Below are 18702 nucleotides of genomic sequence, written 5' to 3'. Positions count from 1 at the left end.
AACAGGCTGCCAAGGGTGGTGGTGGAGTCACCATCCCTGGAAGTCTTCAAAAGACGTTTAGATGTAGAGCTTAGGGATATGGTTTAGTGGGGACTGTTAGCGTTAGGTCAGAGGTTGGACTCGATGATCTTGAGGTCTCTTCCAACCTAGAAATTCTGTGATTCTGTGAAGTGCATTGTGGATGGATCCATACACAGGCATCACTGCAAATCAACATCACATTTGCGTGAACTCCTTTCCTTGAGGGCTTCTAGCAGAACATAAGCCCCCAAAGCACTGGTACCCTTCTGTGTTTTGTCTTCTTGTTTGTTTGTGCTGCTCAGCGATGATCCACAGGAAAGGACTGCTGTCAGCTGAGAATGGAAGTACTAGCTAGCATGGTATAGGTCAGCCAAACCCCTCTAGTTTTAAGATTCAGAAATAAATTTAGCCTTTTTTTTCTTTCTTTTTTTTTTTTTTTTTTTTTTTGTGGAAGTATTTAGGTTTCAAGGTTAGATTCAAAATAAATTTAGATGTTGTTTTAAAAGCTTGATGTGGTTTTCATATGAAACTCCCCATGGGTGATCTTTGTTTTGCAGAGCTTTATATTTAAACACCTTCAGCAAGGGTCAGCAGACAAGAAAGTGCCATTTCAAAACGATTATTCTCTTGGGATTGTGTCTGCTTTCCAGTGCACTAATGCCTCTTGGGGTTGCTCGCTTATCTCCGTGGGGCTCTGCGTGCTCTTGTGATGCCTGCAGCTGCCAGGAGGCTGCATTGGATGGCTGGCTTCTGGGGCTTGGTGTAATCCAGTTGCTTGGTCTCTGAACACCTTGTCCTGAATATTAAAAAGGGGTTATCCACACAGCATGGAAGTTTTCTTCTAATTAACACAGAGACAAAGCTAGCTGGGAGTGTTGATAGAAAACACCACTGTTCTTTTTGTTATGCATTTCTGTGCATTATAAAATCAGTTTATAGACTGAATGTTACCTATATACATAGCTTATCAACTGTCCGTGTACCTGAAATGTTGTTATAGTGTTAGGTTAACAAGTCATCTTTATTCAGAGTGCAACTTCTCACAGAAAAGATGCTTATGATGCTGGTTGTATGTGATATGTTGTATTTTGCGTTAGATAATTTTAATGACATTGGGAATGGCAAATTGATGGCTGGATAGGCTTTCTGTTTAGGAGATCCAAATTTGGCTGACAATCTTGCATGATAGAGATATCAAGAATGAGATTGTGATAGTATCTCCCACTCCATATAAACAGTGTTGTAAGGTTTTAAAAAAAAGAAAAAAAAAAAGTGTTTTTCTGAATTACCAGTGACCTGGCTAGTGAGATTTTAATCTTCAAACTTGTTGGACACAAAGTTTTTTTGAGAGCTTAATTCAACTACTGTCAACTCCCTGCTCCCCTGCCAAACCAAGCACAAATAAATGACCAACAGATGTTGAGAAATGTTTTGCCTATTATGTAATTTTCTTTCTCGAGAGATCTAATGAAGATACTCATATTACAACTCCACACATCCTTTTATCTAATTCATGTAATCTTTCTTTTGCAGTCTGACTGTTTAGCTGATACACTTGGTCATTGCTCACAAAAACTTTTCCATCTCATTTTGATGTTCAAAGAAGCTCAATTCCGAAGAGTTACCTGTGAAGTTGTGATCACTTGCAGCTTCTTAAGCATATATTTGTCGTGGTTTAACCCGGCTGGCAGCTAAACACCACACAGCCGTTCGCTCACCCTCCCCCCTCCCTTTCTGGGACGGGGGAGAGAAATGGAAAGTGAAGCCCGTGAGTTGAGATAAAGACAGTTTATTAAGACAGGAAAATAATAATAATAATACAATGATGATAATAGTACTACTACTAATAATACGTAAAAACAAGTGATGCACAATGCAATTGCTCACCACCCGCTGACCGATGCCCAGCCTAACACCGAGCAGTCCGGCCCCCTCCCCTGGCTAGCCACCCCTATATATTGTTTAGCATGATGTCAGATGGTATGGAATACCCCTTTGGCTAGTTTGGGTCACCTGTCCTGGGTCTGTCCCCTCCCAGCTCTTGCTGCACCCCCAGCCTGCCCGTTGGCAGGACAGAGCAAAAGGCTGAGATGTCCTTGGCTTGGTATAAGCACTGCTCTGCAACAATTAAAACATCGGGGTGTTATCAGCACTCTTCTCATCCTAAGCCAAAACATAGCATTCTACCAGCTACTAGGAAGAAAATTAACTCTGTTCTAACTGAAACCAGGACAATATTTAATTTGGAAAAAAAGATGAGTACTCCTAACATCCAGCATGGAATCATTTTTTAACTCTGTTAAAGAAGTACATCACTTCCTGCTCTCCTGCATGCATAGAAGTCCAACAGGTTGGGAAAATCTAAAGTAAGGAGGAAAAAGAAATGCATTTCATTACATTGCACAGATAATATAATGTGTCTTTACAGTAAGTGTTGGCCTTGGTCTCCAGAGAGTTTGGGCTGCGTCTGGCATGTCTAGACCTAAGGAGTAAAGCACTCAAGAACAGGCTAGATTTTCCCCAAAACTTAAAGCTTGCTTCAAGCTGGGGCATTACCACCACCCTCCATTGGTACTGTGGTTGAGGATAATGTATTATGCCTTGGGCTGTACAGCTAAGGAACCATGTTATCAGTGGAAAAAAAAACACTTTTCTCTTGTAAAACTGAGAAATACATGTCAGTCTAAATATATGTGTAAAATAAGACTGATCCCTGTGGAATATCAGAAGGCAATAAATGTACAAGGTCATCGCCAGACAGGCAGTCTCAAGATACAGATTTGAACTATATAAAAATATTCTTATCATGTAAAAAGGGACAGCCATTCTGACAAAAGGCCCCTCTGAGAAATCAGCTGACATGGCTCATCCAGGAGGTAGTTTTTCCTGGTTGCATAAAATAGTTTCAGCCTGGTGAGGGAATAAATAGCAATTGATTTCAAAGAAGTTGCTTATTCAGATGAATCAGGTCCAAAATGCAAGTGGTTCAAAGTACAGTTTTATAATAATATATTAATAATAACATAGAAAATGCTCAAGATCAGAACTATGAAACTTATTTTAGAGCATGTGTGGGGTGTGTCTAAGTATGTGCATTCTAAAGTGCATTTCAGTGCAAGAGTGCAGCTGTGTTGTTGAAGAGCCTGCCTGTTGACTTCAACAACTTTCTAAGCCAAGGTGCTGGACAGACCTCAGGAAAATTTCTGTTGTCATAGTCCTAGCTTTAAAATGTGTTTTAAGATAAATGAGCTGTGACTAAGGTTGAAAGAGACAATAATAATAAAAGGCTTTTATATAGGCTTGCACATTAGTGGCCTATCTTGTTGATTTGAATTTGTAACGAGAAGAATCTGAAAGTATCATTTCTGGTATGAGAAAGAGACTTCCGGTTGCATAGACCAGTGTAAACCTTTATTTTTTCCTCCAAAAACCAAGAGAGATGTACTCAAACATGTACTTGATAAGAGAAAAGAAAGGGGCAAAACAAAATGTCTCTCTCTCCTGAAGGTGTAGGAACTCTGCAGTAGTAAATGATTTACCTTAAGGGGAAAACGCATCTGCTCTGCTGTGAAGTTCCTATGAAAAAGGCTTAGTAATTTGTGAGTCATTTTATTTTGAAACTTTCTTCAGAATTGGCTTATTTACAATGCATGATTTCTTTCCAAGATTGTGGACTCTATACAAAGATATGCCTGCAGCTGCTGGAAAAGTCCATTAAAAATGGGTATTCTCCCTTCCTTTTGTCTTTTATTTTTAACAAGCTTTTTAGTGATAGTAGAGTAGCAATGGAAAGATCCACAAAACTCCTGTGAATGTGGAAGGCCCTTGGTGGAAGTGATGATTATCGTTTAGTAAAAAAACGCAACACAGTTTTTAAAGACCAAATTGAAATTAAAGCAGGAAACTCTGTTCTTAGAGGAGTCTTCAGTCAGCTGATGACCAGAGCTCTTCCCAATGGTCTCTCACCACTCATTTTAAAGAAGGAGAGAGAAAAGGTTACATGTGGGAAGAGACTCTATGGTGCAGACAAGAAAGAGGGGAAGAAAAGCGGGAAAGGTGAATCTTCAGTCTGAAGATATATAAACATGGAAGAACCATCCAAATGAAGCTGCTGAGGAGACTGACAACTGGGAAATATATTAGTATTTTTTATAATTTTTTTTTTTCTGTCCTAACTCAAGGACTGTCAGGAACTACTTCAGAATCTCTAGTACATACTTCAACTGTTAGAGATCCTTGAATGAAAAATTATACAGTAGTCTAGAGCTTACGAAATTGGATTTCAGGGAAAGGGTTATTTTAAGTAAATTGGGAAGCTTGGAGAGCTAGTAGTAACCACCGAGCCTGCAGAACCAGGCTGCTATGTCTGAGCTCTCAGGATCTATACCTTGATGGTGTGTCTGAAGAAGTAACCTTAGAGAGACAATTCCTCACTTCTGGAGAGACTAGGGAAAGTTTAGAAGCCCACAGTGCCAGTTCTGTAGGCTACTAGAAATCAGATAAGATCCTAGAGGGGAAAACACCTCCAAGCCTGAGTACTGATATTTTTTTTTCTCTTGCAGTCAAGTTATTTTTATGAAAGCCATTCAGTAATTACTGAAAAATGGGGGGAGGGAGGGGAGAATGTGGCAGTTTAGATGGTATATATAGCATGTGGCTTTTTTAAATTCTCATGAATAGGACAATGACTTTTATAAAGATAAGAAAATAAATAAATCAGAGCAAGCATAGCAATTATACAGTGATAACTGGGAGTGGAGAGGGTAACCAACACAGGAAATATATCATAGTTATGGTCAGCACATCTAGGCTCTAGAAGTGGTGTTTATTCATCTATGGCATTTCACTCTAACTTGATTTGTAGTGATCTTAGAATTTGGGTGCTTCTTGCACAGTAGATGCCCCTAATGCTTCAGACAGTGTGAGAACTATAAGAAACGTTACAACTTTAGGTGCTATAGCTTCTGTAGGTGCTATAGCTTTTTAACATTTGGTTTCTTACTTTTTTCCCCCTTGGCCTGTGTACTGAACATGTAGATCTAATATAGGATCTAAGACATAGTCTCAGAAAATCTGTATAAACCAATAATTAAGGCATATTAAGAGATATAATAAAAGCCTTGTGTGAGAAGCTGGTAACATGAATAAATAAATAATCCTTGTTTGTAGTGGTATTTCTGTTTACAAATTCCCTTTTTTAATAAATTATTTCTTATGTTGTAACTGGCAAAAAGAAATTTTATATTTAAAAGCAGGATCCCTCTCTGACCTGCTCTTTCATTTTCTGTATATGAAATGTACCTTTTCTTTTTCTTAAACCAATCTCTGTATGCCCAGGGAAGGAGTTGATATTTGGCATTGGCTTTTCTGGCATGAGACCTATCTTGAGAGTTTAAGCATTTTATTTTTAATTGTGTTGAAGAATTCAGTTCTTCATGCAAACAATGGTTAAGGTTGTTGCAGCGCCCTATAGAAACAGACTGAAGATGGTGTGATCAGAATTTCTTACCAATCATTACTTGTCCCACCACATGAGATGTTTTAGTGACTGTGTGCTTGCTCCTTAGGATGTGTTCCTCTCGCTGCAGAGCACTGATAGTTCCCTTGGTTTCATGTAGGATTTATCCTAAGCATGTGGTAGGAGAACGGGGACAGAATTATTTTGCTTCTGGTGTGTGACTAAAAGTTACCTGGAGGTTTTTATAATGAGATTTTATGAACGCAAACATAACAGCCAGTTAAGCTTTATTAGTAAAATATACTCTAAGTAGCACATAATCAGAAGTGTAGTAACATCTATGGATAGATATCGTGAGGCTCAAGTTATCCTCTATTATCTAATTGAATAACTTCATGTTATACAGTTATCAAAATTAGATTAGGTTGAAGGAATTGCATACCAGCTAATGGCAGAGCCTATACATGAAACAGGCTCTTTCAGTGGAAGTTGAGGTCTTTTAATAGTGGATCCTCTGTATATGGTTCCTTCTGGATTAGTCAGTTCAGGCTTGAATACAAGGGAAATACTGTTTTTTTCTGGGTCTGTTTTCTACTGTGCATCTTGTAGTGTTTTTTTTTTCTTTTTTTCTTTTTTTTAATATATATATTTAAATGATTAGCTTGATAAACACAACATCATATTTCATTTGCCTCAAAGTATTCAATAAAATGTGTGAGCGTTGTAATTAATCACGGGTTTTTGAAAATTCTTAGGATGCTTTAGAATAATGTGGTATGGGCATCACTTGTCTTACTGTTATTAAAATGTTGTTAGTATGACATTTTAGCCATAGAAACCTGTATAATAAGTTATAGTGTGTGTATACAATTGTCTCTAGTTCTTTCTACTTCAACTTTATTACAAAGAAAGTTTGAAGTGAAGGTCATACTTGGGGTGTGCCCCTTTTTGCCCTGTTTTGCTGTTTTCATTGTCTCTTGTGTACATCAGCGTCCTTACTGTTCCATAAAGAGTGAGGTTTGACCGCTTCTGGATGATTCTTGATTTGCCTTTCAGTGTGGCTTTTCTTTGAACTTTATACTTTTGCGGTAGATGTGTCTTGGACTGACACTCACCTCTGCCAAACCTGTGCACCACTCCAGGTTCCTTTATTAGTTTTTCAAAGTGGTGTTTTCCATATAGTGATTTTTCATATCTAGAGAAATGTTAGTGTAAGATATAATTAGGCCAATTTTAAACAATTTTGAATAATATGAGATAAAAGAAATAACTGCTTCTGTGCAGACATGAGGTAAGCCTGTTCTGTTGCATCACAGTATAACATAAATCTGTTTATCCACAGGTTGAGACTTTTTTTTGTTTTTGTTTTTAATTACAAAAAAAAAAAAAGGCAGTCCCAAATGCAACATTCGAGAGGTCATATCTCATTTAAGTATCAAAAGAAGTGGCCTGTTCTTTAAGCAGCTTCTGGGTAAAAGGTGCATAAATGTTGAGATGTTTTGAAAATCTGTCCTAAGCTTCATATTGAGAGCTATTAGGTGCGAAACTTGTTTGAACAACTGGCTCGCTTCATGTATTTAAATGAGAACTCTTGAAAATGTATACGTTTTGATGTTTTTCCCTGATTTGACTGCTGATTCTGCTGATTCCTTACAGCAAAGATGGACAGAAATTCAGACTGATGCTCTAATAATTTAGCATAGTTTTATTAGATGTTAAAAATTCATGGGTGGTTTCTGAAGTTATTCTAGGGCAACTGCTAAAAGGCAAACTTTTAGCATGGAGAACATAAATTTGGATTATTTTAATGGCACTGATTTTGTAGCACTGTAAGCAGAGATTTTTGTTTTGTTTTGTAATAGTGGTGCTGAGTGAGGAGCTGTTCTTTTCCTGAGTATTGAGCAAAAATAATTTTGGCATTCATTGTGTTTCATGTATGAGGAAAGAAGGAAGTGTTCCTTTTAAAGCTGAGTTCAGAAAAATGGAATAGCAGCTTTAGACTGTTGCTAGGCTTGGAATATTTGCATAATCCTTGAATGCAGTTGTAAGGATGCGATACGCTGCAGAGATCTTTCAATAGATCAACCACTAAACCCTGTCAATAAATATATGCTATAAATATATACTGAGTCACAGCTAGACCTACAAACACTGCAAGTCTTTTGGCAGCAGTTGGCATAAATAGATGCATGTTGTTTGGCAAAGCTGCCTGCCTCACCGTGAGCGCCCTTCCCCAGCCACACAAATTGCTTCCTGGTGTCTTGAATGGCTTACGTGCTGTTGCTGTCTGTTTTGCTGGTAGAACTAATACCTGTTGGGGGGGGGAATCACGAACGGGAATGATAAGTTCTAAGGATGTGCCACGAATGGCATGTGTTTCCAGCATGCTGGGGAAACAAGGGAATGGAAATATTTTGCTGCTGGTTCAGAAACAGAGTTGTGATGCTTAGATGGATGTTCCTTCCTCCTGCTTTCAGCATAAGGTGGGATACAAGGGAGAACCATTTAAAGGGGGAACTGAAAAAAAAGTCTTATTTTAAATCAGCTTTCTCATGGTGCTTTTTGTGCATATGTATCATTGCTGTTAATTAGACAGGCAAGCAGGGCTAGCATGTTCCTTGCTTGTCAATACTGCTTGGAATCCAAATGAGTTTCTCAGTACCGAAGAACTGGGAGGTTTTATCAGCTTGTCTGGAGCTGCTATGTTTGACTGCTTTTTGTAAATGGCGGGAGAGTGTTTCTCTTTTGTGCATGCCGGAACTGAGGCTGAACCACGCTGACGTTAAAGTAATACTCAGCATGTACATGCAAAACAGTCCCAAAGGAGGCGGCAAAGTTGGGCATCCCTGCTGAATGCTAATGAAGGTGTGGAAAAAATATTTTTATATCATTATGATTTGTAATGAAAGGCAGGTGAAAGAAGCAGAGGGTGAGAAAATGGAGTTTAGTCTTCAAAAGAAAACAGTTATTGAAGAACTTGCTAGGAGTGGAAGTCAAATATGCAGTATTCAATAAAGAACATAGTTGTTATGCCCCTCAAATAATTGAGATGATTTGTGGTTAATTCTACCTCAGATATTGGGGTGGAAGGGGTTCACTTCTACCTAGTGCCTTAAAATAGTATTGATGCCACTGTGAGTAATGTGTAGTTCTGTACAACCAGGTGCAATTCAAAACTACCAGAAATGCTTATTCAGTTTTAAACATCATGCCAAGCTCTGATTCTTCGAGGAAAAACATTACTAATTGAATTACATTTTGTTATCAAAAGTACAGTTATTCTGGTGGATTACTGTCAGGTATTACTTAATTGATTTTTTAGTATTAAAAACAAACAAAAAACTAGAAAATGTTAAAATTTTGTGATGTTTCACATCCTTACTTGAATTTCTAAATTACTGTCTTAAAAACAAAAAGCTCAAAACAAACAAGTAACAACTTTTTAAAATCAATTATGCAGTCTTTACTGGGTCAGTCTTCCCAATCCACCCAATTGCAAAGCCAAGCAATACTCAGCTAGAGAGTGGAGTATTGGCTATAAGGCTGCATTTGCTCTGAGATTCTTCCCCTCTTTGGAGGAGCTAGAGGGCAGTATCTGATCCGTCCTGTGTAAAATAAGGTCGCCTCTTTATCTTTCACTATTGCTCTCAATTAATGCACTTTTTTTTTTTTTTTTTTTTCAGGGGCATAGGCCCTGATTTCATGCTGATAGCTTTACTATACAGGAAGTACTGTGTTCAATGAAGATTAATCCAGAATTTTTACTTGGAAAGCAACTGGTGCATTTGTTGACCACTTGGTGGCATCACTCAGTTGTATGGAAACTGAAATGCTTTGCCAGTAGAGCAGCCTCGCCACGCTGCTTGGTGTTAAAGGACTTTGTTTTATTTTAGCCTATTAAAGACTGAAGAGAGCTATTAATATGCTTCAGGACGTTAAATGAAAGCTACAACTCTAGTTTTGATAACTGTATTCCTTCTCTGTGGTGTGTTACTTACCATTTTGAATCTTTCCTTTATCTGCATAAAAGTCAACAGAAGGCTGGTCTAGATATCTCTTCTTCCTGCCCTCTTTGATAACTTTTCAAGGATGGGAGCTGGTGTTTTATCAGGTTGATAGTGATATAAATGTATAGCATCATTTTTTATATTTCTTTTTAATTTGCTTTTCCTGGGAAATTACTTTTAACCTCCATTTGCAGCAGTCAATATGTATTCTAGGGAAAGGTGCTATGCAATTCTGTGATTTCACTAATGGTAAATAGTTGATATAAACCAAAAGCGTTTTGTAGCCTTCATGCTAAAACTAGGTTGTATTTCCATTTGTGTATAAACCAACAATAAAAATTTACTGAAAATTATGAGACATGGTTGTAAAGGAGGCAGCAAGGTATAGTCCCTGTTATGTAGAGGTAAAGGACAGTTCTGGTAATGTCAGGAGAGCTCTGACAGTTTGTATATGCTGACAGTGGGCCCACAAGGTATTGGGTAGTAAGGCATATAGTAGAAAACACGTTTTTTCTAAATACTGCTTCCCCTCTGGGCGAAGCAGCACAAGGAAGGTAATGTTGCCATTGTGTGTGTCTGTTTTGTGAGTAATGGCTAGCAATATCTTTTTTGAGGGGTGTGGGGGAGGAATATATATATATGTATCTATGTATATGTAAGTCCCTTTTCTTCCACTCTCTCCCTTTCTGTTCAGGTTAGGCTATTGAATGATTGAAATGTAATAAAAGAAATGTAATAAAAAGAGCCACTCAAAAATGGGACAGTTCTTTAATATTATTTTTGAAACTTATTTCTTGTAAACATTTCAAATTCTCATGCTTTCCTTAGCTTTCAAGATGCTATTTTTAGACACTGCTTTGTCAGGGATATTCTGACATGCTGACTACGTGTACACTTAAGCATGCACTCCAATACATGTATATGCATATACTAATTTTCTTGAATCTTTTCATTTTAACTGATGGCCTACTGAAATAATCAGCATTATCTTAGAAAATATAAGCAATGATGCATAGCTGGGTTTTGGATCAATTAGTGCTTTGAGCTGGACTACTAAGAATTTTACTTGAAGTGGAGACTAAAACATCTGGCTATAGGACTGCATATACGCATACAATTTAGGGTAGATTTTTCAAAAAAAAAAAAAGGAAAAAAATATTTTCAACTGACTTAGAAGTTTTGTTGCAGTTGCTAAGAAAACCACCTAAATTTCTAAATATCTTATGGATTCTAAGACCAAGGAGATAATTAAGTATGGAGGGGAAAAAAATCAGAAACAGTTTAAGCAATAGTTCTTTTTTTTCCAATGTGTTATCTTGTGTTGTGTTGTTAGTTGGAAGTTATTACAAAAATAAGTAGCAAAAAATATCCTGTGGAGGGTCAAAATGGCCATTTCACTGCTGGTAAATAAATACCAAGTTTTGGGGAAGTCTGGATAAGATTTACCCATCTGACAAACACCAGCTATGCTCTGTTCTCTTTGGGTCTCGCTGTTTGCTCTAATTGCAAGAGAGTCCATAGTATTTGTTAGGGTTTGTATTGCCCTTTTGAATGATAGGCTAGTCACTGATGCTCTCCAAGGCCCTTCTCACAACACACTGTTGTACATGTGGAATACTTCCATCATTTGAAATCATAAAGTGAAAGACTTGGTATCACATTGGGGTTCTGAATGCTAGCAAGCAGGGGAACACAGGACACCGGGAGCTATTGGTGAGGCTATGTCAGACTTTCCTGTAGCTTCCAAGATAATCACATCAAGGACTGTGGGATCTAAGAATGCCTGGTTTCTGGTCCCAAATACAGAATAACAGATGCTTAAATAAACAGGAGGGAATACTTACTGTTCTTAAATGCTGTATCTAAAAAACGATCCAAGTTGGGATAGTTAGGAGGTTTGTTTGGTTTGATTTTTACAACAAACCATGATTAATTTCAAATTTGCTTCATTCTTTTAAAATTCATTTTGTTTTGATTGAAGGTCTGTGTAGTAGAATGAGAAATAATCATCTTCACTGCATAAAGGTGATGCAGCAATAAAAGTGCTACATATAATATCTATGTGGTTGACATCTGTTATCTTTTTCTCTATTAACAGTTATTCTGTTGTGAGAAGTTTGTGTATTTCTAACAATACAATAATTCCTTAGTTACCTGAAAAGAGGAGGTTGTAAATGCAGAATGTAAAGTAAGTAAAAGCTTATAGAAATGGGACAAAGAAAAAAGATTCTTATTGCAGAGCATTCAAAGAAAGGGAAACTGCAAAACTTGACACTAGGTACTAATAATACACATTTATAATAAATTGCCCTTCTCAGTTAATGAAAGGAATCAAAGAGTAAGCAAACATAATCCAAATGTAAAGTAAGGAAGAAAACATTATTTTGGAAACCCCACTTAGTGAATCATAAAGTTGAGAGAGTGTTTAAATGATCCTGATTTTGATATTGCCCTCAATTCATCAATAGTAGGAACGAATCTTTCTATAGATCAATATTTTTAATAGAAATATTTTCAATGACATTAAGATTACTTTAATTTTGTATGCCTGATGGGAGTGGTTTTGCACAAAAGCATTTTAATTTTAAAGATCTTTTAAAGACCTAAACAGAATGCAAATGTAGGTAGCTAAAAGTCTTGCCACTTTTCTACATGATTGTATTTGTTGTAAGTTTATGCCCCTGACTTCATAGAAGTTTCTTGTACTACTTTAGAGACATTTGTTTTTTTTGTTTAGATGTGCATGAGAATGCTTTTTTTTTTTTTTTCTTTCTCCTGAAGGGACTGTATCATCATCCCTCTTGTTTTGAACTACTGCTGGGAGGGCTGCTGTCTTTTTTCTTCTGCCATCATCCTTTTTATCTCATCTTAGTGCTCCAGACAATCTCCCAGAAGGACTTTTTTCATTTAACTTTAAAAATACCTTCATGGATGAGTTTCATGAAGACCTTATGTCTTGATTAAAGTTATAGTTTATCAGCTTTCTGAATGGGTATGTTTTTATCTCCTAATTCTTGTCTATTCCAATGTTTTACTCAAAACCTTTAGGTGCATCTGCTCACTTACAAATTGACAAATGAATCAAATTGCTGGTTAAGTTTTGTATAGAGGAATAATACAATAGCTAATTTATTGTTTGTGTATAGCACATATTTTGCATCTGCTTGCTAGGCTATTTGGTAGAGTTGCCAACTGTGCACCTTCAGCAGAATAAATTAGAGGCCTTGATAATTTCAGGAAATACGGTGATCTAGTTTCCCAAAAGATATTCTTCCCAGAATTTTCTATGTTTTCTTGAAATTGATGTTCTGATAATACTCTTTTTCCTTCTGTTTTTCAAAGATAAGCTTTGTGAAAAATAACTTATCAGCCAAATTGACTGAGACGATAATACTAAGGCAAATGTGAAGTCCCTCATCTCAGCGGGATGGTAGCTTTGAAACCTAATTACAAACACTTAAGTGCCAACTTTGTTAATCATTTCATTGCAGGCTACTACATCAGAAACACCAGGTATGTGCAGTGTGACTGTGTTTCTATTCCCTTGCTGCATCTGATGTTCTCTTCATTTGAAAATCTTTCTAAGCAAAAAGGCAGCAACCTCTCAATTTTCAAACAGTAGAAATTTTTTAAAGCACAAGTTGTTTTATTAGGATGATCTTCCATTTGCTGTGCAGTGAAGAGCTCTTAAGGGGTAGTCAAACTGGAAAAGGAAGAAAAAATGTCGAGGAAAAGAGAGAGGATTTATCTGATGGGGTTCAAAGTGGGTAGGACCAGCTGTAACGATACACAGAAGTGAGAGACATCAAGGCTTTGAAGTTTGAAGAGGCTGTGTGAATGCCAGTAGGTGGATATATTACTAGATCAGAAATTAGTGGCAGCTGGTCTATTGATAACTGTGGAAACAAAGGAACAAGTTCATATCCTATATTGAATAATAGGAAACCACTGAAAGGGGAGGCTGAAAGATAGTCATATTGTAATGTTGCCAGAAGCAAGATAACAGTTTATTTTGGAGTATTTTGATTATATGTAGTTTGGAGAGAGGGATTTAATTATAGGGGGATCTGAGCTAAAGCCCTTAATACAAATATCCTTATGAACATGGTGACAAACTTTGTTGTCCACACGTCTTGAGCAACAGGATGGCAACACAGGAAGCAACTGTATAACAGCAAGATCTTAAATGTGATTCTAGAAAAGCAGAATTCTAGTGTTATATGCCACAGAGTCCCATATGTTAATAAAGGCAGTAGAGATAAGGTGCAGTATGAAAAAATCATAAGCGGTCTTTGAGGCATGCTTGTGGTGTTAAAGGAGATCAAGGTGTGGTCCAAGAATGTGAAAAAGTTCACTATGTATAGTTATGATGTTAGAGTCAAGTTAGAAAAATGGGTGTTAGAAGATTACCCAAAAATGTAAACCTGTGTTACTTCTGCCAATATCATGACAGAGATAACATCCAACACAAAACCTAGAAAAAGATACTGCCTACAGAGGAGGTAAATGTTAGAAAATCATGCAATAGATGGGGAATTCATCAATTCTTCTGTCATCGAAATAACAGTTTAAGACAACATGTCAAGCAGATTTGAAAAAGGGAGTTGCTGAAAGTCATTTTCAGAATAGGTTAGGAGAGATGCTTCACTGAGATGATTATAAATTAGATTAATTGATAATTTAGGAAACAGTCAAGGATAAACTTGAGAGATGGTCTGCTGTTAGAAGAAAATATTGACCAAAACCTACCATGAAATAACTTTATCTGCTAAAATAGTTTGAATGCCAATTTATTCTCTAAGTATGGTGATCTTGTTTTCACCAGGTTAACGTGCACATTTCTTGCAGTATGGCTTGTGGGATGTTGGTATCCTCTTAAAATGTATCCTGACAATGAAGACATTTGATACAGTAAATTAATAATTTCACTGCTATATGAATAGCAATAATCTGGAGGTAAGATTGCTAGAACGTTGTGTCTTTTATCGGTAGGACTCAGACTTAAAAGCATTATTTCTTGAAATTTGAGATTATTACCTTCAGGGTAAATAAATAGGAAAACATCTTCACTAGATGAAAGTGTGGTACATCTCTAGTAAATAAGAAAGATTGCTTAAGGTCAATGTGTTTGGATTCATCTCTCCCTTGTTACTAAGTTTATATGAACCACAGTGCTTCAAATTTCTGTATTTCAGTTTTAAGGAAATAAGGATGGGGATTATGAAATTAGTGTACAAAAAGTTCAGGTTCTTTTGAGTGCCTATGAAACTATAGCTGAGGTATAGAATTACTTATTTATTCAGTCATGTGGTCAGGGATGCTCAAAATCCATAGCTAGTATAAAGTAAAACAAAATTACAAATATTTTCTCATGCCACAAAAAATTGTGTTCAATAAAGCATAAGAATACATTGGGGACATGGGGAATAGGGGGGGATGACAACAAAGAGAAAATCCTAAACATTCTCACCAGTGTTATTCTGGGATTCTGTAATCCTTTCAACATTATCTTGGTAAGTAATTTCAAGATGTCTTAAGAGTTTGAGATTTTTTTTTTTTTTAATGAATTGGAGTCTGATGTACTTTGTAATTGTGTTCCTTATTGTGTTACTCATGTAGAAAAAAAAACTTTTCTTAATGTGCTAAAAGCTTCTCAGCATTCAGAACAATAAGGGTGGAGAGGTTGAACTTCTTGGAATCAGTCACATTTTATTCAGCGAAAGTCTTCTATTGAAAATAACATGCACTGTTTCACATTCCGTGATTTGACTAAACGTGATTCAGAATATACGAAACCTTTTTCCTTAGTCATTCCAGTTTATATTTCCTGTTGTACTATCGCAAAACAAAGGCAAGAGAAGAAAACACTTTGTAGCATATACTTTCAGGCAGAACACAGTCAATTGACAAAATATCAGAATGTAGAAGCTGATTGACTAATTCTTCATTTTAACCCATTGGTACAAACTGTGAAACAGTGAAAGTCCCTCAACCAAAACAGACATTGCTGAGGTATTTCAGCTTGTGTTCTTTGGGCTGTGTGGGGAGAAATGCGGGCTGTTTGTGGTCTGTCATGTCTCTGGTCTCTTTGCGGCTAGTATGTGAGCAGCTTTTTATTAGTGTCAACTGCTGAATGAAGTTATCTCTTGTCACGCAACTGACGATCAGTTCTATATTCCATGAATAAGTGTCTGAATGCAGCCTCCTGTCAGAAAGGGCTTTGTTTCTTCTCTCCCGTCTGCTTGTGCAAGTAAATTGTTCCTTCTGTGGATCTGTGTGGCTTTGCTTCTCTCGCCCTTGGTGGTGGCAAAGCTCGCTGGCTGGTGCTCTCTGCAGGGGTCTATAGCTCAGCTCTGCTGTTCTCTCCCTCTGTTCCCACTTCTCTGTTTCCTGTTCCCTCCCCTACTGTGACTAAATAAATTACCTGTATGGCATGTTCCGTTTTCTCTGGCAAAAAGCCTGGGAAATCAAATCTGTTCCTGAACCTGGGTCTCCCATTTGGCAAATGTAATGACTCCCCACTGCTAAATCAGGTCAGCTCTCAAGAAAAACAAAGAACAATTTCATATAACTATAATTAACACAGAGTAAATTTAGATAACACAGCTGACATATGTTTATTGTAAAGACCATCAAGAAGCACTTCATTTTTCTCTTTTGCATTAGGATACATGTTGAATGCTCTGTATGGAGAGAGGATCAAACATTTTTTGTTATTCATATAAAAGTGAAAAGTATTTATTTTCTGTCTGTTCTAAGAAGATCTTTGGTGAAATGATTCATTGGTTGCATTAGGCACAGCTTTATGTATTTAATTATATTGGCTTTATATAATTATTTGATAATTAACAGTTAATTATTAATAATTATTCATAACCTGTCCCACTCCTTTGGCTCTTTGGCCTCTGAATGTGGAGATAAAAAAGGAAGTGTTCACAGGAAGACAAAGAAATCCTTCTAGCACACTGTGTTCATTTTCCTACCACTCTGCTCAGTCTGTTTCCACCAGAGACCGGCGGAGCTGCTCCATGACTGGGGGGACGCATATGCCCCCCTGCCCGGCACACGCCCTGGCAGCCCCATAGCATGTGCCATGCGTGGGCAGCCTGCTCTTCTGTGCCAAAGCAGCACCCAGGGAAACGGGGTGGTTTCCTTCGGGCAGGCTGTGCTTGTGCAGGTGGTCACACGGGGACCAACGCTGCTGAAACTTGTAACTTGTAGAGCTTAGGGATATGGTTTAGTGGGGACTGTTAGCGTTAGGTCAGAGGTTGGACTCAATGATCTTGAGGTCTCTTCCAACCTAGAAATTCTGTGTGTGTGAAACCCTGAGCGATCCCCTAGCCCTCCTCACGGGCTGCCCCGGGGAGCGAGCTGCAAGGCAGGTGAGAGTTCACTGTGCTGTCTGAGGAGCTCCCGGGGAAAAACTGTACCACAACTACTGACTAAATAGCTGCTGAGGTGTAGCTAGGGGCTTTGAGTGGAAACCCTTTCCAGCGCCAGCTGGACATCAGGGTGACTGACCAGAAGGAGTGAGCTGTGAGGGCGGCAGCCAACATCCAGGCCACACAGGCCTCTGCCACCATCACTGCCCTCCCTGCGCTTCCAGCTTGGTAACGCTTCATTCTTTGAAGCAGGTGGGTTCAAATGTGTATGCTGTGTTTTTAAGTGGTACGTGCTTTCCCAGATCTTTTTACAGACAACTACAGTGTTATTAATAAGTGTTTAGTCATTCATGACTTGCCTTCATTCTAATGAGCACTTGTGTTGTTTCCTTGTTGCTCTGAGAGGCAAGCAGTGAATGTTTCTTCATCAATTTAAAAATCCTTCAAAACTTTGTTGTATAAGAAACTTCCTTGAAACTGAAATCACTCTTCGTTGTCCAAAGCCCACATCCAATGTGCATGACCACGTTAGAGGTGGGTGGTGCACTTACAGCCCTCGCAGTGAGGGCTGTAATCTCCATTTGCATTGGCTTCAGTCTGAAGAAATGAGGACAGTAATGGTATCTGTTCTCAACTTGGTCTTATCTGTACAGATTGCAGATACTGTCTCCTACTGTAAAGGTACAGGACCTATCTCTGAAAAGCTTCAGCTGATACTGTAACAGAAATCTCTTCAGCTCTGTGTAAATGGCAAGGGTAAAGCCTGTCTTGTACCGTTCATAGCATGCAGATCAGTCAAGGAGTTTTTGAGCCTGCTTCAACTCTACTTTCTTTCTTTTCTTCTCCAGCCTGTGACCTGATGACCCTAGGGATCTTAGCCTTAGTGACGTCCACTGGCTGTGCCTCGGCCAACGCCCTGCAGTCCTTGACGGATGCCATGCACATCCCACACCTCTTTGTGCAGCGTAACACGGGAGGCTCCCCGCGCACGGCCTGCCACCTGAACCCAAGCCTGGAGGAAGAGGAGTACACACTGGCTGCCCGACCACCAGTCCGCCTCAACGACGTTATGCTGAAACTGGTCACTGAGTTGCGATGGCAGAAATTCATAGTCTTTTATGACAGTGATTACGGTGAGTAAAGCAGAGGATTTCAGATGTTATGAAATTGATTTCTTTCAACTAGGGAAAGGAGAGGAAAATATAAAAGGGGAGGGGGTAGAACTTTCTGGGCTCTTCCTCGGCAAAAGGCGAAGTGTTTTAAGTGACACAGGTCTTTGATTTGAAGGAAAGGTTGCAGTGAAAACTAATTCTCAGACAAGCAGGAAAGTTGCTTAGCAACATCTACCAAGACAGCCGAAGTTTGAATCATCTCACACTTTTTCAGTAAAATATTAATAAAGTGTTGACATTGATTGGCAGAGGTCATGTAGCTGTGCAAGGAAGTTCAACATGGCCTCTACCCATTCCCTGAAAACACTTTCTATCAAAGCTGAGTACTGTTCTCTTTAAAAATTAATTTTCAAAATAACTATTACCATATCTTTTTGCACATGCTTCCTCTCACTATTCTCCATTAGGAGTAACTTTCAGTGTTATACTTCTTGGCATTAAACCAAGAGGTAGAGTTAGCTTTTTTACTACATCTGATGCATCTCCTTCAGCAATTTTTTTCCTTTGATCTGAAACTTAGGGAAAAGAAGTCTATGTCCAAAGAAATTTACTGCCCTGTAATGGGTGTAAAGAAGCAATAAAAAATAAACCTTGCATTGTGCCAAGATCTGAGTGAAGGGAAGTGAGTGCATATTTTTTGTTAATCTGCTCAAAGGATAGGA

At 38.0% G+C, this 18702-nt stretch overlaps 1 protein-coding gene across 11 annotated transcripts in view; it reads left to right on the top strand.

The window, feature by feature from the left end:
* GRID1 (glutamate ionotropic receptor delta type subunit 1) overlaps positions 1-18702 on the top strand; it is a 584921-nt gene that overhangs the window by 262774 nt on the left and 303445 nt on the right. For all 11 annotated transcript variants that reach the window (XM_038181269.2, XM_038181267.2, XM_038181268.2 and 8 more), the window contains one exon: positions 17717-18001. In XM_038181269.2, coding sequence (XP_038037197.1) covers positions 17728-18001 — 274 coding nt within the window. In that variant the 5' untranslated portion in view covers positions 17717-17727. The remainder of the gene's footprint in view (positions 1-17716; positions 18002-18702) is intronic.

Source organism: Anas platyrhynchos, chromosome 6 (assembly GCF_047663525.1).
Source record: "Anas platyrhynchos isolate ZD024472 breed Pekin duck chromosome 6, IASCAAS_PekinDuck_T2T, whole genome shotgun sequence".
NCBI lineage: Eukaryota > Metazoa > Chordata > Aves > Anseriformes > Anatidae > Anas > Anas platyrhynchos.
Note: the sequence above shows the minus strand (reverse complement) of the source record. Positions and strands in the feature narration are given on the sequence as shown.